This window comes from Eschrichtius robustus, chromosome 16, assembly GCF_028021215.1.
Source record: "Eschrichtius robustus isolate mEscRob2 chromosome 16, mEscRob2.pri, whole genome shotgun sequence".
Lineage (NCBI taxonomy): Eukaryota > Metazoa > Chordata > Mammalia > Artiodactyla > Eschrichtiidae > Eschrichtius > Eschrichtius robustus.
In genome coordinates, this window is record NC_090839.1 from 63,168,159 (window position 1) to 63,186,725 (window position 18,567).

An 18,567-nucleotide genomic window follows, 5' to 3' on the forward strand; every position below is an offset into this window, starting at 1 on the left:
CTCACTGTGTGATTCGTTGATATTAACGCTGCGTCCGTGTAACACACCTACTGTCATTTCCCCTGCTGGGGCCTCGTTCCCACAAGTGTAGAATAAGCGCTGTGCTATAGCAGCGTCCCTGCCCCCATGCCCCCTCCCCCCAGGTCCTTGCATCTTGCCCTCCACATTGAGTCTTCCGCTAAAAGGCACCTTGGACTGGGCAATTGGATGCAGGGTGCTTATGCTTATCTGGAGACACGTCCGTCCCCCACCTCCCACCCCCCCACTGGGCCCCTGGTTCTCAGGAGCCACCCACTCTGTGGCCATCAACTGCTTCAGCCCAAAGAGGTCACCAGCCCTTCTTTAAGCGGTGGTCAATATGACTGGTCGATACCCCAAGGCCCCAAAGTGTGAGGACACAGGACAAGTTACAAGGCTTGGGGCATGGCCTTGGGGATAGAACCCCAGGATCATGGTGAACATGACCAAGACAGCCAAGGCTGTCTACGCAGCCCTAAACCACTGGGGCATTCAAAGTCTGCATGGGGAACTGTGGAGACCTGGCCTTTCAAAGTGGATTCCTATGACCACCTGGGCAATAATTGCTTTGCAGCACAGGTAGGGATGGGGGCCGAGAATTTTCCAGAAATGCCTCTTGCCAAGGGGAATCAGGCCAAGCTCAACAATTAACAGTTGAAATTTTAAAGAGAGCATTTCAAATCCTCCAGCTAAAGCAAACTGTTGAAAGGTGAAATGGTTGCTGTATATTTATTTTCATTATATCAACTCTTTCCTTTACTATCTTAGAAAAAGACTATGTGAGATGGTCACCAACCAGAAGACAAGTGAAATGTCAGTCGTGTCATGTTGGGGTCTGGTGTATTTCAAGTGGGTGCTCACTTATTTGCAAAGCAGCTGGTTATTAAATAATGACTATTAATAAAAATCCACGTGGTAGCAAAAACTCTGTGATCAGCAGTGATGAAGCTGGTAGTAATAATTCAAAACTTCCGCGGAGAAATGTGGATAGGGAAAAGGGTATGCGCCCCACCCCACCCAGAAGATCCGTTTTCTCTCCATCAGTAATATTAATACTTAGTTACCTTTTACTGAGTGTTTACTGTGTGCCAAGCACTCCACAGAGATCAACTCACTAATCCTTACACTATCGTCACCAAGTAGGAATTCTTACTCCTTGTTTCACGGATGAGAAACCAGCCACCAAGTCCCACCAAAGGGCTCGCAAAGGAGTTCCCAAGTCACCTCCAGGCCTCAGACTCATGTGGTAAAACCTGACAATGAACTGTATTTGATCCACTATAGGAAATGCCTCATTAAAAGAAAACACTTGCACAACAGCCAAAAGGCGAAAGCAATCCAAGCGTCCATCGAGGAATGAATGGATACACGGTATATACATCCACGGAATATCGTTCAGCCTTACAAAGGAAGGACATTCTGATGCAATCTACAACACGGATGAACCTTAAAGACATTGTGCTAAGTAAAATAAGCCAGACACAAAAGGACAAATACTGTATGATTCCACTTATATGAGGTACCTAGTCAATTCATAGAGACAGAAAGTAGAACTGGTGGTTGCCAGGGGAGAGGGGAATGAAAGTAGAACTGGTGGTTGCCAGGGGAGAGGGGAATGGGGAGTCATTGTTTAATGGGTACAAAGTTTAAACACAGGGTTCTTTTCACTTTGGGAAGATGAAAAATTGTTCTAGAGATGGATGGTGGTGACATTTGCGCCACATGTGAAGATACATAACACAGAACTCTACACTTAATAATGGTTGCTATGGACTGAATGTCCGTGTCCCCCCAAATTCAGATACTGACACCCAGCCCCCACTGTGACAGTATTAGGAGGTGGGGGTCTAAGGGAGGTGATTAGGTCATCAGCTCATCAATGGGATTAGTGCCCTTATGAAAGAGACCTCAGAGATCTCCCACACCTCTCTGCCATGTGAGGACACAGGGAGAGGACAGCCAGCATCCATGAACCAAGAAGCGGTTCTCACCAGACACCACATCTCCCAGCACCTCGATCCTGGACTTCCCAGTCCTCAGAAGTGTGAGAAATAAATTTCCGTTGTTTATAAGTCACCCAGTCTATGGTATTTTTGTTATAGCAGTGCAAACGGACTAAGAAATGGCAAATGTTTTGTTATGTATATTTTATCACAATAATAGAATGATTTTTTCAAGGAAAGGAAGAAAGAAAGAAGGAAGGAAGGAAAGGGAAGGAGGGAAGGGAAGGGAGGAAAGGATGGAAGGAAGGAAAGGAAGGAAGGGAGGGAGGGAGGCAGGGAGGGAGAGAGAGAGAAAGGAAGGAAGGAAGGAAGGAGGGAAGAAAGAAAGAACCCGCTGGAGGTCCCTGTGCTTGCTCCTTCCTCCAGCCTCCTCCCACATTCATCCTCTTGGGAACACTCGCCCCACCCCATCCTCTGGCTGCCTAACTCCTTATCCATCAGCTCTTAATGTAAATGTCAACTGCCTGTCTGATCTACCTGGTGTAAGAACTCCAGGAGGATCTCTGGCGAATCTCCTTGCTTCCTCTCTCATTAACACTTATCACAACCTTGCAATTATTTTAGAGAAACTTCTGCCTTTTCTGTTTCTCCATACCCCAGGCCAAAGGGTGGCCTATGTGGGTGGGCTTAGACTGCCCCTGTAACTTCCATTAAACCCTGCCTGCAGCCCACTAAACCTCCCCAAATATATATACAGTAAAAAGGGGTACTGTTTTGCAAGTTCAGGTTCAAGACTAGTCCCCTGTCTCCCCACCCCCTTCCAACCAGATTGTCATCCCTACGTCCTTCCTGCATATAAATTTTGCAGCCACCACTGCTCCCCGACCAGAACATAAATCCCCTGAGGACAGGGACCAGGGGACTGTTTGTGTGACTCCTCTTTTCATTCCAGTCCCTAGCACAGCATCCGGCACCCAGTAGGTGCTCTAAATTGAGCAGAGAGCATAAATTGCATGCAGAGAGGACTCCCCCAGGGGTGGGAAACAGCATGACGTGTTCAAATACAGGAGCAGGAAAAGGGCACGTCAGTGTGGGAACAGCAGGATTTGGTGGCAGGATTAGTCTGTCCTTCCCGCTCCTCAAATTCAAAAAGCACCCCACCCCTCCTGATGCTCTTGAAGCCTTTGAAGGTCAAGAGGTTACATTTCCAAAGATGCTGATGTGGGCACATAAGACCTGCTCAGACCCGTTTCCTGGGGCTCTGATATTGGCACCTACCCTCGTCGGTCACGCTTGGCCACATGCGCTCAGATGGAGAAAAGAGACCTGCGGGCCATCGGCAACACCTTTGGGTGTTGCTGTGACAACCAGGCCAAGCTCCAAGCTCCATCATCCAGTGAGCAAGGAAGATTTACCCCCAAGACGCTGGAATCCCCCAAAGGAAGCTCACAGCCTCTGCCCCCTTTTGGGTGGACAGGCTCATAGACCGTGGGTTGCTGGGACCATTTCAGCAGCAGCAGCGGGGCGGGCAGCTTGACCAGAAGCTGCTGAGACCCAAGGGCGAGGGCTGGGGGCCTCATGGACGGTGGTCCCCACAGGCACCTCGCTTACCTTAGCCAGCTGCGTCTGCAGCTTGTTCTTCACGTCTGTCACCTCGGCGATGCGGGCATTGAAGGCCAGATTGGTGTTGGTAAACTGCTTCCACATCTGATCCAACAACACGTCGAAGAGGTTCTGGGCCTCCTCCCGCAGCCGGACAGAGTTGGCCCGCATGTTCTGCGAGTGCCTGATGTTGTCGTTACTGAACTTGGCCCATGTCTCGGGCACGGAGATCCTGCAAGAGGCACAAGAGCGAACTTACCAGGCGAGGAGTCGGGGGTCTCTGGCAGGCTTGGAGATCTCTGAATCCAGGGGTTCCCAACCTTGGCACTTCTGACATTTGGGTCAGGATAATTCTCTGTTGGACGGGGCTGTCCTGTGCACTGTAGGATGTTTAACAGCATCCCTGGCCTCTACCCACTAGATGCCAGTAGTAACGCTTCTCCAGTTGTGACAATCAAAAATGTCTCTAGACGTTACCAAATGTCCCTTGGGGGAGGGGGCACAATTGCCCCCAGTTGAGAGCCACTGAGCTGATCCAAACACCCCATTTACAGATGAGGCAACTGCAGACTAGCTGGTTTCCCGAAAGGGCACTTGCTGAGTTGTAGGAGAGGAGAGATTCCCCAAAAGAGCTCTTTTCTCTAACACTCCCTCCACCATCACCAAAAACACAGAGACAGGCCAAGAAGCGGGCATCGGGCATGATGCTGGCCGCAGGGTTCCTTCAATTCAGGGACGAGCCTGTGGCCATGCTGCTTGCACTGACTTATTCCTTCAACAAATGTTCTCTGAACACCTGCCACATGCCGAGCCTTGTCCTAGGCACTTGGGATGGAGCCGGCAACATCCCCGTCCTCACAGTGATAAATTTCCAGGGGAGGCGGGGGAGATAGACAATAAATAAAGAAGATGTTCACACATTGTGTTATGTTCTATGAAAGAATTTAGACGCAGGATGTTGGAAGAGAGACAAATGGAGTGGGTCATTACGTGTCAGTCAGGGCCATAAAAGGAAATAAATGGAATTTATTCTCAGATAGCGCCGAGGTGCTCATAGACTAGCAAATGCACGAAGTTGTCACCACCCCAGGTGTGAAAGGCAAGAGAGGGAGCCATGTCGAATAAATCCCCAACGTCTTTCTCCTCCATCTCCTGTTGGTGACCCTCCTATTGGCTGAACCCACCTGGGAACCAGATGGCAAAGACCCAGGAGGGGCAGTTTGTAGAGGGCAGCCTCCTCTATGGGACTCACAGCAGGGCAGCTACAGAATGGATCTGGGAGGGCAAATGGAGCTCAGGCTATATTGGAAAGGGCAACCGAGGGAAAGGGCAGACTGGGAAGGCTTCTTGGAGGCAGTGACACATAAGGGATTCAGTTTAGGGAACAGAAAGTTCTTCCTGGCCGCGTATGTAAATTCAGGCAATAAGCAATCAACTATTGGACAGGAGTCTTCTCCTCTGGGAACCCTTTGAGAAACAGAGACACATGCTTCTCTGAGCTGACTTCAGTCTCCGGATAAACCAGATTAGATAACTTTTCAAGGTCTTTTCTAGCCGGGAAGTCTCCAGTTCTTAAAATAAAGCAGATTTTTATTCTCAGGCAGTAGGAAAAAAAGAGATTCAATCATCTGCAATAGAAGTCTCTTTTAGGACATTTTAAAGCACACTGAGATTGCATAGTGAATAGAAATATTTTTAAAAACATACAAAATGTGGTTGTTTTGTCTGGCTTTTGCAGGAGTTAAAATCAAGCCTCTGGAGAGGTCTTGGGCTTCTAAAGATGTGAGAGGGCACTGAGTCTGATCCAGAGCTTTCATCCAACGAAGACCTGAGGCTCAGGGAGGTGAAGTGTCTTCTTTTCCAAGGTCACACAGCTACTCACCATCAATAGAGGAAGGAGGAAGCACCAAGGACAGCAGAGAGTGACCTGCAGATTTACTCTGAGGGTACCTCCCACTGCTCAATGGGACACTGTCAGTGTCAAGGGCAGCAGCCGCTAAGCCCTCCCCTGGAGCAGACAGCTGAGCTCCCCAGGGAAAATAACCTGCTTCATCACACTCTCCCTGGGGGAATTTGCCGAGGCAGCCTGTCTCCTCGCAGGTGATGTGCCTCAGTAGGGGGAACGTGCTTTCTGGAGCCTGTGTCCTCTAAAAACATAGGACCCAGCAGGCTTTGCTGGGGAGGCAGGAAGGCGCTATGGTAAAACACAGGCCCAGTGTCCAACGTGGGCTCAGATTGTGGCTCTGCCACTCGCTGTGTGAGCTTGGACCAGTCACTGCACCTCTCTGAGTCTTAGTCTCCTCTGTAAAATGGGGCTAAAAATGGTACCTACCCCCAGGGTTGTTGACCAACTGTGAAACCCCTATCGCGGCACCTGACAATAGTAAGCACTTGATAAATGTTTATTATTCACGAGACCGTGGAAACACTCAGCACAGTGCCCAGCCTATAGCAAACGGCAGGTAAAAGGCATCAGCTCTCATCCTCATCCTCATCATCAGTGGTTAATCCGTGGCAATGAGACCTTCGGTGAACAGAGATACGGCAACGCAGTCTCCAAACGTCCTGTTACCTGCCCAGCCATGGCCCCGCTTTAAGAAAACCTCACATACAAAGCCCTGAGCTAGCACATCTGGGGAGCAATTAGTCACAAATGGCAGCTCTGGCTTTCCAGCTGGAGTCGCTGGATTGAGGACTGTAAACTGCAGACCCCTCCTAGGCACAGAAATCGGAGTCTATGCCAGCCAGCCTGGCTGCCCGGCTTTCAGAAAGGCATCTGTTTGGGAAGGGAAGCTTCCAGACTCCCTGTCCAGGTGGGCAGCCGTGGCTGAGAGGACTAGGCCCCCTGGAGGTCTTGCTCACTTCGCCAGCGCCGTGGGCAGTCAACCTTGTCAGGAGGAGGAGAAGGGTCCCCAGGAGCGGTCACTGAAGGAAACCCCAAAGGGTCCTTTCAACACCTGCATATTTACTACGATCCAGAAAGTGACCCTGGTGTGGGCCAAGAAGACCTTCCCTTTCCTTCTCTCTTCTCCCTCCCTTCCCCCTTTCATTCATTCTTTCATTCAAGAAATATTTATTGCACACCTACTATGTACCAAGCACAATGCTATGCGCTAGCGATTTTTTTTAAAGGGACCAAGATAGACCCCACCCTCTGCATGTACCCAGAGCATCTCTCTCCAGCCCTCATTATCCCAGACCTCAGACTGCCGATGGGGAAAGCATGCCTTCGTTCTGCACGCAATTCCGTGATGCTAGGACGTGCCCATGGCAGTGCCAGGCAGACAGGAGGTGCCATCCTCATAGCTGTTGTGACGAGAAAATGAGGTCACACAGCAAGCACTCAATAAATGTTAGCCGTCGTCATTCCCCGACACGAGGCTCTGTGCCTAGCACTTCACACGCCCACCTTTCCACACTCACAGCAACTCTGGGAGGTGGGTGCTATTTTTATCCCAGTGGTAGAGGTGACGAAACGGGGCCCAGAGAAATTAAGTCCTTTGTCCCGAGGGTTAATGTGGAGGCTGGATTGGAAGCCAGACAGCCTGGCTCCAGAATCCACTCTTAAGCCACTGCCAGCATGGGCAGGCATCAGTTGGCTCTCCCAGCCAAACTTGAATTCCTCCTCCTTCTGGCTACAGCCATTTTGTTCTGGAATTTGTTTGGTGGACTTGCCAATCCAGGTGCCTCAGCAGCAGCAGCTGTGGGACCCTCACAAGCCAATATCTTGCTGGAATTTGGATCTTGGGTGAAGCGGGGCCAGCGTGGAAAGGCAGTGGCGCTCCAACAACAAGGCCGATGAGCTCTCTCTCGCTGGCTCCTTCAGGCTGCCAGAACCTCCCCTCCAGCCTTCCCCTGGAGCCTGTGGCTGCCCAACAGCCTTCCAGTAAATTCCACCTTAAGTTAGCCAGAATCGGATTCTGTAGCTTGCAACCCAGGATCCCCACTCAACCACATGGCCTCACACTTGACTGGCGCACGACGCCCCTTTACGTTTCCTTAGCAGGATCAGACCCCGAAACCCCTGCCGCCCTCGGGCACGGCCAGGCGAGGACTGACAGCCCGGTACTTACGTGCCATCCATTTTCTCCACGCCGTGGAAGAAGCTGATGCAATCTGATGTGTTCCGTAGGTTAAGGCACTTCCCATCGATGAACTCGGCTGAGTTTTTGTCCTCGAGGTCCCTCTCCAGGGCATGCTGAGCATCCCGGTTATCCCTGTGGGGGCAAGGACATGTCCCCGAATTGTGCACGCACCCAGCGTCCCTCACCCAAGGTCACAGGGGAGGTCGGTGCAGAGCCACTGCTGGAAGCCAAGTCTCTGGACCCCCAGGAGGGTGCTCTGCCCACCCCCCGTGGCTTCCAGCCCTCTTCCCACCTTGATGCCCCCCCACACACACCCAGGGCCTCCCTACACTACCCCACCCTCCCCGCAATCCAAGCAGACCTGTTGTCACTTAGAAAACATTTACTGTAAAGGGTCAGATACTACATATTTTAGGTTTTGTGGGTCATATTGTCTCTCTTGCAACTACTCAACTACGTAGGAAAACAAGCATAGATAATGTGTAAATGAATGGTGTGGCTGTGTTCCAATAAAACTTTATTTACAAAAACAGGTGGTGGGCCAGATTTGGCCCTCCAGCTGTAGTTTGCTGACCTAATATAGTAGATATGAATTCACACTTTGGACAAAGCCAGGTTTCAATTTAAATTGGTTCACAAATCCTTGTGTCTGATGCTATGCCAGGCACAGAGGGAAAAGACATGAATAAGCCTCAGTCACTACCTTCAAGTTGCTCACAGATTTGTGTAAATAAATACAGTAAAAAATAAAGAAAGAATGAAAAGAGCAACAGTGCAGGTTCAGAAAGGCTACACAGTAACACAGAGGAGGAAGCCATTAACGCTGGGTGAGGGGTGGTCAGGGAAGGCTTCCCCAGAAAGTGTCTGAGCTGGGTTTTCATAACAATAGGAGTAGATATTATGGACAAAGTTGGGTTGCGGGGGATGAGAATTCCAAGCTGAGGATACCACATGTGCAAAAGCAGAGAAACTAGAGACATCCAGGTATTTAGGGACCCATAAGCAGCTCAAAAGGCTGGCAGAATCAGGGAATGGGTGGAGACAGAGACTGGGCAGAGTCACGGCCTGGGCAGGGTCAAGGAGTGGGCGGAGCCAGGGAGTGGGTGGAGTCTGGGACTAAGCCAGGTGAGGAGAACACAATGGGGCAGGGCCAGGACTTGAGCCTGAAGGGCTGGTATTTGGCTGAGAAGTTTAGACTTAAATGTCACTGTTTGCCAAGACTCCAGACATTGGAGACCCACTTTCATGATTCTTGCCATATTCCCAAAGTACCTGTATTATTATTTACCTGCTAATTTTCTTTTTTCAATCATAAATAAATAAAATACATAAATAAATGCATTTCTAATTCAAAAAGAGTCATGTACCACAATGCTCATTGCAGCTCTATTTACAATAACCAGGACATGGAACCAACCTAAGTGTCCGTCAACAGATGAATGGATAAAGAAGATGTGGCACATATATACAATGGAATATTACTCAGCCATAAAAAGAAACAAAATTGAGTTATTTGTAGTGAGGTGGATGGACCTAGAGTCTGTCATACAGAGTGAAGTTAAGTCAGAAAGAGAAAAACAAATACCGTATGCTAACACATATATATGGAATCTAAAAACAAAAAATGGTTCTGAAGAACCTAGGGGCAGGACAGGAATAAAGACACAGACGTAGAGAATGGACTTGAGGACATGGGGAGGGGAAAGGGTAAGCTGGGACGAAGTGAGAGAGTGGCATGGACATATACACACTACCAAATGTAAAACAGCTAGCTAGCAGCCACATAGCACAGGGAGATCAGTTCGGTGCTTTGTGACCACCTAGAGGGGTGGGATAGGGAGGGTGGGAGGGAGACGAAAGAGGGAGGAGATATGGGGATATATGCATATGCATAGCTGATTCACTTTGTTATAAAGCAGAACCTAACACACCATTGTAAAGCAATTATACTCCAATAAAGATGTTTAAAAATAAATAAATAAATAAATAAATGTATTTCAAAAGGAAAAATCTACATCACTGTCTTTAAAAGAAAACCAGTAACTGTTTCCCAACCTAAATGCAAAGTAAACACTAACAGAATGCTAGCTAGAATCTGTTGTCTCCAGCAGGTTCTAAGCCTGAAACTTTTTCTGTTTCTTTTTTGGTTGAAAAAAGGAAATTAAAGACGCGTAAGCATTGATTGAGAGTTTTGCCTTGATGTCTTCTTTTTTTCTTTTTTAAAAAATTTATTATTTTTTTAAAATTTTTATTCGAGTGTAGATGATTTACAATGTTGTATTAGTTTCTGCTATACAGCAAAGTGAATCAGTTAAACATATAGATATATCCACTCTTTTTTAAATTCTTTTCCCATACAGGTCATTACAGAGTATTGAGCAGAGTTCCCTGTGCTATACAGTAGGTCTTTACTAGTTATCTAGTTTATATATAGTAGTGTGTATATGTCAGTCCCAATTTCCCAATTTATCCCTCCCTCCCTTTCCCCCCTGGTAACCATAAGTTTGTTTTTCATCTGTGACTCTACTTCTGTTTTGTAAATAATTTCATTTGTACCATTTATTTATTTATTTATTTTTATTAGGCTCTAGTTTCTCTCTTACTTTCTTTTTTAAAAATTTTTTAATTCTTTAATTTATTTTATTTTTGGCTGCATTGGGTCTTCACTGCTACGCGCGAGCTTTCTCTAGTTGTGGCGAGCGGGGGCTACTCTTCGTTGCGGTATGCAGGCTTCTCACTGCAGGGGCTTCTCTTGTTGCAGAGCATGGGCTGTAGGTGCAGGGGCTTTCATAGTTGTGGCACGCAGGCTCAGTAGTTGTGGCGCACGGGCTTAGTTGCTCTGCGGCATGTGGGATCTTCCCGGACCAGGGCTCTAACCCATGTCCCTTGCATTGGCAGGAGGATTCTTAACCATTGCGCCACCAGGGAAGTCCTGTACCATTTTTTTAGATTCCCTTGATGTCTTAAAGGAATTGAAAGAGACTGGAGAAGGGAATAACTTTGAGCAGTTTGATGTCCAGACGCAACTAAAGTGATTGGTGCACGTCTCACGTCGGTCTCTCTCTTTCCCCTCCTGCATCTAATTTTCTCCCTCCCTTTCTCTCCCTTCCTCTCCCTGTCTCTGTCCCTCTGTCTCTCTCATCTTTATCTCCTTCTGCCTCCTCTTGCTTGGTTTCTCTCTGTCTCGGGGCCTCAGTGTGTCTCTCTCTACCTCTCCCTTGCCTGTCTCTATCTTTCTGCCACGTTCTTTTTCTGCTATGGATACTGAAAGCTGGTGAGAGTTTTCAAACAGGCCAGGAGCAAAGAAATTAAATCCTCATGCTGGGTCTGCACCCATCAGGATGCACAGAGGGTCATGTTGGAGCAAGAAGAGCCATCCCGGGGCCCTTATGGCCTTTGGAATTGGCAGAGCCATGGGGAAATGGGGCCCCATCCTGCCTCATGAGGTGGAGTGTGAAGAAAGACCAGAATGCAGAAGAGAAACATGCCAGAGCATCAGAGGGGAACCTGGGGCCTCAGAATCCCGGGGCAGCTGGTCCAGCCTCCTGGCCCTGGCTAATGAGGCCCGGGGAGGGAGACGACAGCCCCATCTCCCCCAGATGGAGAGCCTGGCCAGTGTCAAGACTCGCCCAGCTGTCAGCCCACAAGGAAAATCCTGAACCTGGCTCCTGCACAGTCAGGAAAGCCTTTTCTGCTTTGCTGGGGCACCTGGTGAGGTGAGGACTCGGCTCTGCGCAGATGCAGGCCTCAAGCCTCACCCAGAAAACCTCGAGTCAACAGCCCATCAGCTGCCCGGGGCCGGGGCGGCCACCCTAGCAGGTGAGCGGCAGAGCTTCCCCAAGGGCAAGGTCGCACTGAGTTCTGCCCTGTTGATGAGGCTCTGGCCAATTCTAGGTTAATTAGCCTACCCCGGCTTCCTCCCTGCAAGATGACAGGTGTCCTCTGAAAAGGGGCCGCTGCCCAAGGTCAAAGGGCCTCTCTCCAGGGTGACTGGGCCTCTGGTCCTGGCAAAGAGGAGAGTCCCTCCCACCCGCTCTCATCCCCTCCCCACCCACACTGCCTCCGCTGCTTTCCTCCCAGCCTCTCCTGCTCTCTTTTCCTCTTTCTCTGTGTCTGTCCCTTTCCATCTCTTCATCTCTCTCACCTCTTGATTTCTCTCTCTGTCTGGCATGTCTGTGTCCCTCTCTGTCCCTCTGTCTCTCTGCTCATCTCTCTCTGTTTACGGCTTCGGGTCTTTCTCTTTCTGTCTCTTTTTCCCTCTGACATCAGAGTTCACTGTGTCTTTCATTCTGTGTCTCCCAGTCGATGAGACCGTCTTGGTCTTTCTACTTTCCCTGCACAAGCAGCGCTCCACCCACCCCAGTTTCAAGATTTCCCTTCCGGGGTCCAGCTCCCCAATTCCAAGTCTGGGCTTTTGTTCACTCTTCCAGCTCAAACTGTCCGATTTCCCAAACCTCAGCCCTCCCGTCACTCTAACACCAAGTTTTGTCACAGCCCCATGTCAACCACAAATGGAAAACCATGTTCTTTTGCCAAAAAATAGGTGATTGTAAACATAGGGCAAGAAAAATACAATAAAGGCCTTTGCCTGCCCGAAGAACTCCCTTTGTTAAAACGTTCCTGTTTAAGTACAAGTATTGAAGGGTTTTTTAAAGTGGATTAATGTATAGACGAATATTAGGCAAACATAGTCCAAGTGGTAGGTCGAAATGTCAGAAGTCAAGCCAGAGGCACATAATGACGGAATTCAACCGTGCTTTCATCCATTCAACTGTCACCTCAGTCACTGCTGTATTTGCATCTCATTTCGACTTTTCTCCACCTCTGATGTCTCCCTGGGTTTTCCCAACTCGTCTGCCTCTGACCACACCCTTAGATCTGCAGGCAGCTTTTCAACACTGTCCTGGATGCTATTTATTTTATTTTTACAGGATAATTCTCTCCTACCTCTGCCACCCATTCTTACAGCCCCAGTGGAGTTGAGGGGCTGCTGTGTGTGTGTGTGTGTGTGTGTGTGTGTGTGTGTGTGTTTGTGTGTGTGTGTGTGTGAAGTAGGGGCGACTGCTGTTTCTGGGGTAGAACAAACCAGGGCACCAAGCCCCCAGACCCTCTCTGCAAGCTTCCTCACCCCTTAGCATCCCATGCAAGCTGCCTACGTCCTCCACACAGCGGGAAGGGGCAGCCCTGGCCAGGTTGCCAGCCCGTCTCTTGTTAGCTATATCTGAGTAAACAAGAAGGAGTAACCAGCAGAGCAGCCTGCCTGCAAGAGTTAAAGGCAAGTGCCCAGCTCAAGGGCCAGGCGGGAAGGCTGTTGCCACCGGGGGAGCTGGGTGCCAAGGGCTTATCTATGGGTCCCAAGCCCGGTAAAACTCAAGCCTCCCTTTAATTATGGGGGAGCCTCCTGCCTTGTCATGATACCAGTTACATAATCTTCCAAGAACAAAAAGCTGATTCCTTTGAAGACTAAAAGGAACAGTGGCTCAAGGTGTCCACTAGCTCCCCTCTGGAGAGGCCCGGGCCTCTCACCTTGATGCCCAATGCCACCCACTCTCTGCCATGTCCCAAAGTTCAGGACTCGCATGGGGAAGCCACAGGCTAAGAGGAGCCTCAGTGAGGCCAATTTCTTTTGCCAAGGCTCTCACTGCAAACAAGAACCACTGATGCTGTGCTGACTCATGGAAATCAATCGTGTGCATGTCAGTAACATCATACTGATAGACTGAGATCAGCCATGGTGGTAGCACTTACATCGCTGAAACTGACAAACGCGACAGATCAGGACTTCTTTCTTTTCCTGGAGAGCTGGTTGTTAAAAGCTTACCAGTACACCACTGATCAAAAGAACCACCTGGAGACACGGGACCCCTGAAACCTGGGAGACCCAAAACAAACTCCAAGAAAAGGGAGAGAAAGCAGCTCTTACCTCATCTGGATGTCAATCCTTTGAGCTAGTTTTCTCATCTGTTCTTGGCAACATTTTAGCAAATCTACTTCCTGCAATGAAAGATGTCGGAAAGAGCGTGGGCCCCTTAGAAACTCACAGCCTCCTGTCTCCCAGGCCAGAGCTCCACCCCTCACCTCTCACTGCCCAACCTCCATCCCACAAGGTGAAATGTCAGGGTGGGGTCCATTTCCTGACTCGACCAGCATGATCCCCGGGCCAGGCACCTGAGGGTCGACTGTGGAAGCTGCATATTCTTTGCCCTACTGTCCTTTCTTTTTATATACTTCCAGAGTGAAAGAAAATGCAGCACCTACTATGCACCAAGGGTTCATTCATAGACCCTTTATCATAAAATATGATACATTCATATTTTATCATTGAATTAAATAATGCATATGAAGTGATACAGTGTGTGGCATATAGCAGGTGCTCAATAAACACTGGCTGTTACTTTTGTTATTTATTGGTATTACTATTATGATGCCCATTTTGGAGAGGAAAAGACTGAGGGTCAAATGATCTCCTTTCTCACTGTTTCTAAATTGCAACCTAGGCCCCCACCCACGCTTTCTGAGCCCTAATTTTGCATCGGGTGACGCATGTGGCTTCTGCTCCTGACAGGCAGCTCAGAAACCTCTCTGACCAGCTGGACTTCCCTCCTCCCTCAGGGGGCTGGCCAGACCCAGGGGGCATCTTACCCGGATAAGATTTTTCTCCACGTTGTCATGGACCAAGTCAATCCCGATCCTTTTCTCTCGCTGGTACTGACACTCCAGGGCCACCTGTAGGGGGCGTGGGGAATCATGTATTCTCCCTGCAGCTGTATGTAGACCCTGAGCAGAACTGACTCACATCTACCTTTGCCGTGGTCTGTTTCATTCCTGGGAAACCTGGATGCTTCATGTGGCCCCATCACTGTGCGTTTGGGTGGGCTTCTGCCTCCCCTTCTCCATCAGTGAGGGCTGTGGGATGCTGAGATGGTAGATGGGTGCAAAATCGGTGCACATCTCAAGCTGGCCATGCTGGTTAAGTCAGTTTGACAAGTGTAAAGCGCTTAGAATACTGTCTATAAGAATTACCTGTGAATATATATGAACACCCTTTTTTGGAGATCTCTAAATGGGGGAAGAGCTTTGGAAAGTGACATAGGCCAAGTGAGACCCAGGCAACCCTGCCACATGGACCTTACAACCGTCATGGGGACATGAACAGAGCAGAACAGAAGCCAGGGGAGCGGCTGCTCAGTGGAGCTCCTGCAGCAGCAGACTGTCAAAGAATTGTGATGGGTCACTGGCCTGTGATGTCACAAGGAGCAGCGGCAGTGAGAAGGAGGCAGGGGAGCACGGCACCTGGTGTTGGGACGCAAATGTATCCGGGAACTCAGAAAGGAGGGGGAGCACTTGATGCCACAAGAATTCACTGCCCCCTTCTCTGTGTCACACTCCATCAAGGCACTGGGGACACTGCAGTGAACTAAACGGTCCCTGCTCTTACGGAGTTCTAACAGAAGAGAGAGAACACAAACAAATGAACATAGAAAGAAACTCAATCGTTTCTGACTGTGATAAGGGCTGTGATGAAAATAGCGAGCTGTGGGTGGGTGGGGAATAACCAGCAGGGTGGTCAGGGAGGACTTCTCTAAGGACGTGGCAGACCGAGACCTGAATTATGAGAAGCAGCAGAAATGAATGGGAATAATGCACCAGGAAGAGGGAACAGCCAGTGCAAAGGCCCTGGGGTAGGAGGAGCAGCAGACAGGAAGCCATTGGGCCTGTGACAAGGAACTCAGATGTCAACTAGGATGCATTAGGAAGCCATTGAGGGGGTTTTAGCGGGGAGGTGCAGAGATCTAGTTTAATATTTAAAACCATCCCTCTGGCTGCTGTCTGGAAAATGCGTTGGAGGGGCCAGAGGTCAGGAGGCCAGGAAGGAGGCCGTCACCGTTGTCCACTGAGAGGCACCTGGACTGAGGTGGTAACCTTGGAGTTGGAGACAAGTGGATGGAAGTGAGATGCCTCTGGTCCCTGTGCCCCCATGTGTCTGTCACAGGGGGGCCACGTGATGGGGCAGAGCTGGGCTTTCCAGACAGGCTGGGGGAGTGAGGAGAGAGTCTGGGAGAGGGGAGGAGCACTAGATTTCAGATTCTGCTTTGGGTCTCTGAGCAGCAGCCCTGCCCACTGTCCTGCCGGGGGGGAACCTGGGGACATAGGGAAACAGTAGGGACCCCCATCCCATAGTGGTCAGAACCTGTGCCTTGTCTCCAGGGGAAACATGGAGGCAGGGCCTCTCCTACAGAAGCCCCCACGCCTGCCACGGAGCAGGCACGGCTGCAGGAGGTTTGCAGGCAGGGTTTCTGCATTCGCACACACTCCAGAGAGCAGCAGAACATCATGTTGTGTGGCCACGATGATCTCCCACAGCAAAGGCAGATAATGCCAGTTCCTCAGCCAGTGTCCACTCCAGGACCCAGTGATAAATGCTCACTTACCCAGACTCCGTTGCACCCAGGGAGCCCACGTGAGTTCTAGCAAATGGGCTAAAAATGGACTCACATAACGGACCTTCTGGAAAAGTGATATTCCCTGATAAAAAGGGACAGACACAGTTGGCATTTTGCCCCTTCCCTACCCCATCCTCCTGCCTCGACTGAGAATATCCAAATGCTCCTGGCAAGCGGGAGTTTGCAATATGAGATCCGAAACATCCTTGAAAGTAGTAGGACAAAAGCCCCGTGTTAAGGATGGCCAAGCAGACAGGAGGCTGGGTCCCTTCTGGTATCACGTGGAGGCTGCAGCGTCCTCCTCTCTTTTCCTCTGGAATTCTCATAACAGAAAATGAAACTCCTATTTGGCTGAGCTGCTGTAGTCAGATAGCTGTTTACATGCAGCCTAAAGCTATCCTAATTGCTCCAGGATATGGCTGGAGACTGGGAAACCAAAGTGTCGAGGATGTCCACGTCCAGATATTTATTCATTTATTCAACAAATACTTCTTGAGTGCCTGCTGTGTGCCACACACTGTGCCAGGATGGGGAGACACTCAGAACATTGGTCTAGATGACAGGCAATCAGCACAGACACTGCTCGCTGAGGACCAGCATAGACATACCGGTCCCCACAGCTGCATAGCAGTCCTTGGTGAAAAAGCAGACAGAAATCCCTGCCCTCATGGTGCCTATATTCTAGTGTGTGGAGCAAAACAATAAGTAAATTGTACAGTATGTTAGCAGGTCTTGAGGGCTACAGAGAAAAATAGAGCAGTTATTTGAAGCACATCTTCTAAAGACCATCACATGCACACACACGCTTGTGATGTCTTTATGAAATCCCTGTGATTTCGATGTAACCCCAAGGAGAAAAGGAAATTCCATTCAGTCTGAGGAACCCTGATTGGACTGGGATTATTGTCAATTGACTAAGTTATATATATATATATATATATATATTTTTTTTTTAAGCTTAAAGCTGATTATAGATGATGATGCAGCTCAAACTGAGCTGCACGGCGCCCGTCACCTTGACCTTCACTCAAGGGGAGTGTGGGGGGCTGCGCTGCAGGGGTGGTATCCCAGCGGCCGTCGGGCCCCCCCTCCGCACGCCACCCTCACCTGCAGTGGACAGTTCAGTTCCTCAGCCATGCACTCCAGCCGCCTCTTGACTGCGTCCAGGCTGTGGTTCTCGTTCAGAAGCCTCTCCAGCTCATAGCTCAGCTCCGACTTCCAGAAGCCGATGTCCGACAGCCTCTGGCCCAGGTTCCGGCGGGTCCCCTCCTGCATCTGGCGCGTCAGCTGGTCCTTGTCCTGCATGAGCCGCATGGAGTCGCCCATCAGCCGGCCAGCCCACAGCCGCGAGGCCTCGGCTGCGCGGATCTGCAGCTGGTTGGACTGGTCCCAGTCATGGGGGCTGTAGCGACAGAAGAGCGCTGAGCGGACGGCCGGCAGGATGGTGGGCGGCCGCAGGGCACTGCGGCACGTGGCTCCCTCGTCCAGGCAGGTCTGGGTGTTGGAGACCTTGTAGAAGAGGCTGGGTCTCCATGAGTTCAGGTAGCGGTACCCAGGCAGGTAATAGGGCTGGTAACACTCCTGGATCACCGGGGCCGGCGCAACCGGGGGCAGCGCGCTGATGTCACAGGCTTTCTTGGGGCCACAGTAACTGGCAGTCTGAGTGGTTCCAAGAAACTCCATCTTCCCCTGTCAGCTCCGCTAGGGCAAAACTGTGCCTAAGGGGGCCAAGGCACCACAGGAAGGGGAAGGGGCTTCTCTGAGGGACGGGCAGGACCTCTATGACTCGGCACTGTTGTCATAAAGCCTGGGGAAGTGGGGCCTTACTGGGACCCCTGCTCACTTGCCCCAGCTGGGGCCATAGCATCACAATCAAAACACAGACCAAAAAAATCAACAGAATGAATGAGTTTTTCAATCTACAGAGCTGGAGGTGCAAGAAATGGCATTTATGTATTTCTCATAATAATCGAATCTGCCTTTCCAAACTTAACTCTGCCTGTGGGAGAAAATTTAATGTGGTCCACTGCAGTAAACCCAATCAGCTCAGGGCCAATTTGGTCAAGGTTAGTTGTTTTCCTTCTCTCTTTGTCCCCAGGATGGCACCCAAGTGGTCCATGCACAGCATGGGCTACTACTCAGCAGTAAAGAAGAATGAGCTCTTGGCACGCGAAACAGCAGGAATGAATCTCAAATGCATTAAGCTAAATGGAAGCACCTAGACTCGTACATCCTGTATGAGTCCATCTAGATGACATTCTGGATGTCATCTGGATGACTTTCAGGCAGATCCATATGGCCAGAAGGCAGGTCAGTGGTTGCCAGGGCTGGGGGTAGGGGAAAGATTGACCACAAAGGAGCAGGAGATAATTTGGGAATGGCGACAGCACTGCTCTGTGTCTTGATGGTTGCAGGGGTTACACAGCTATCTGTATTTGTCAAAACCCATAGAACTGTCCACTAAAAGGGGGACAT

General features: G+C 49.9%; 1 protein-coding gene across 1 annotated transcript in view; it reads right to left on the reverse strand.

The window, feature by feature from the left end:
• TEKT5 (tektin 5) overlaps nt 1-17,775 on the reverse strand; it is a 34,876-nt gene extending 17,101 nt beyond the window's left edge. The window contains exons 1-5 of the mRNA XM_068524879.1: nt 17,200-17,775; nt 14,291-14,374; nt 13,572-13,642; nt 7,637-7,780; nt 3,573-3,795 (exon numbers count right to left, since the gene is read on the reverse strand). Of these exons, the coding sequence (XP_068380980.1) occupies nt 3,573-3,795; nt 7,637-7,780; nt 13,572-13,642; nt 14,291-14,374; nt 17,200-17,775 (1,098 nt within the window). The remainder of the gene's footprint in view (nt 1-3,572; nt 3,796-7,636; nt 7,781-13,571; nt 13,643-14,290; nt 14,375-17,199) is intronic.
• Between the last annotated feature and the right edge of the window lie 792 nt (nt 17,776-18,567).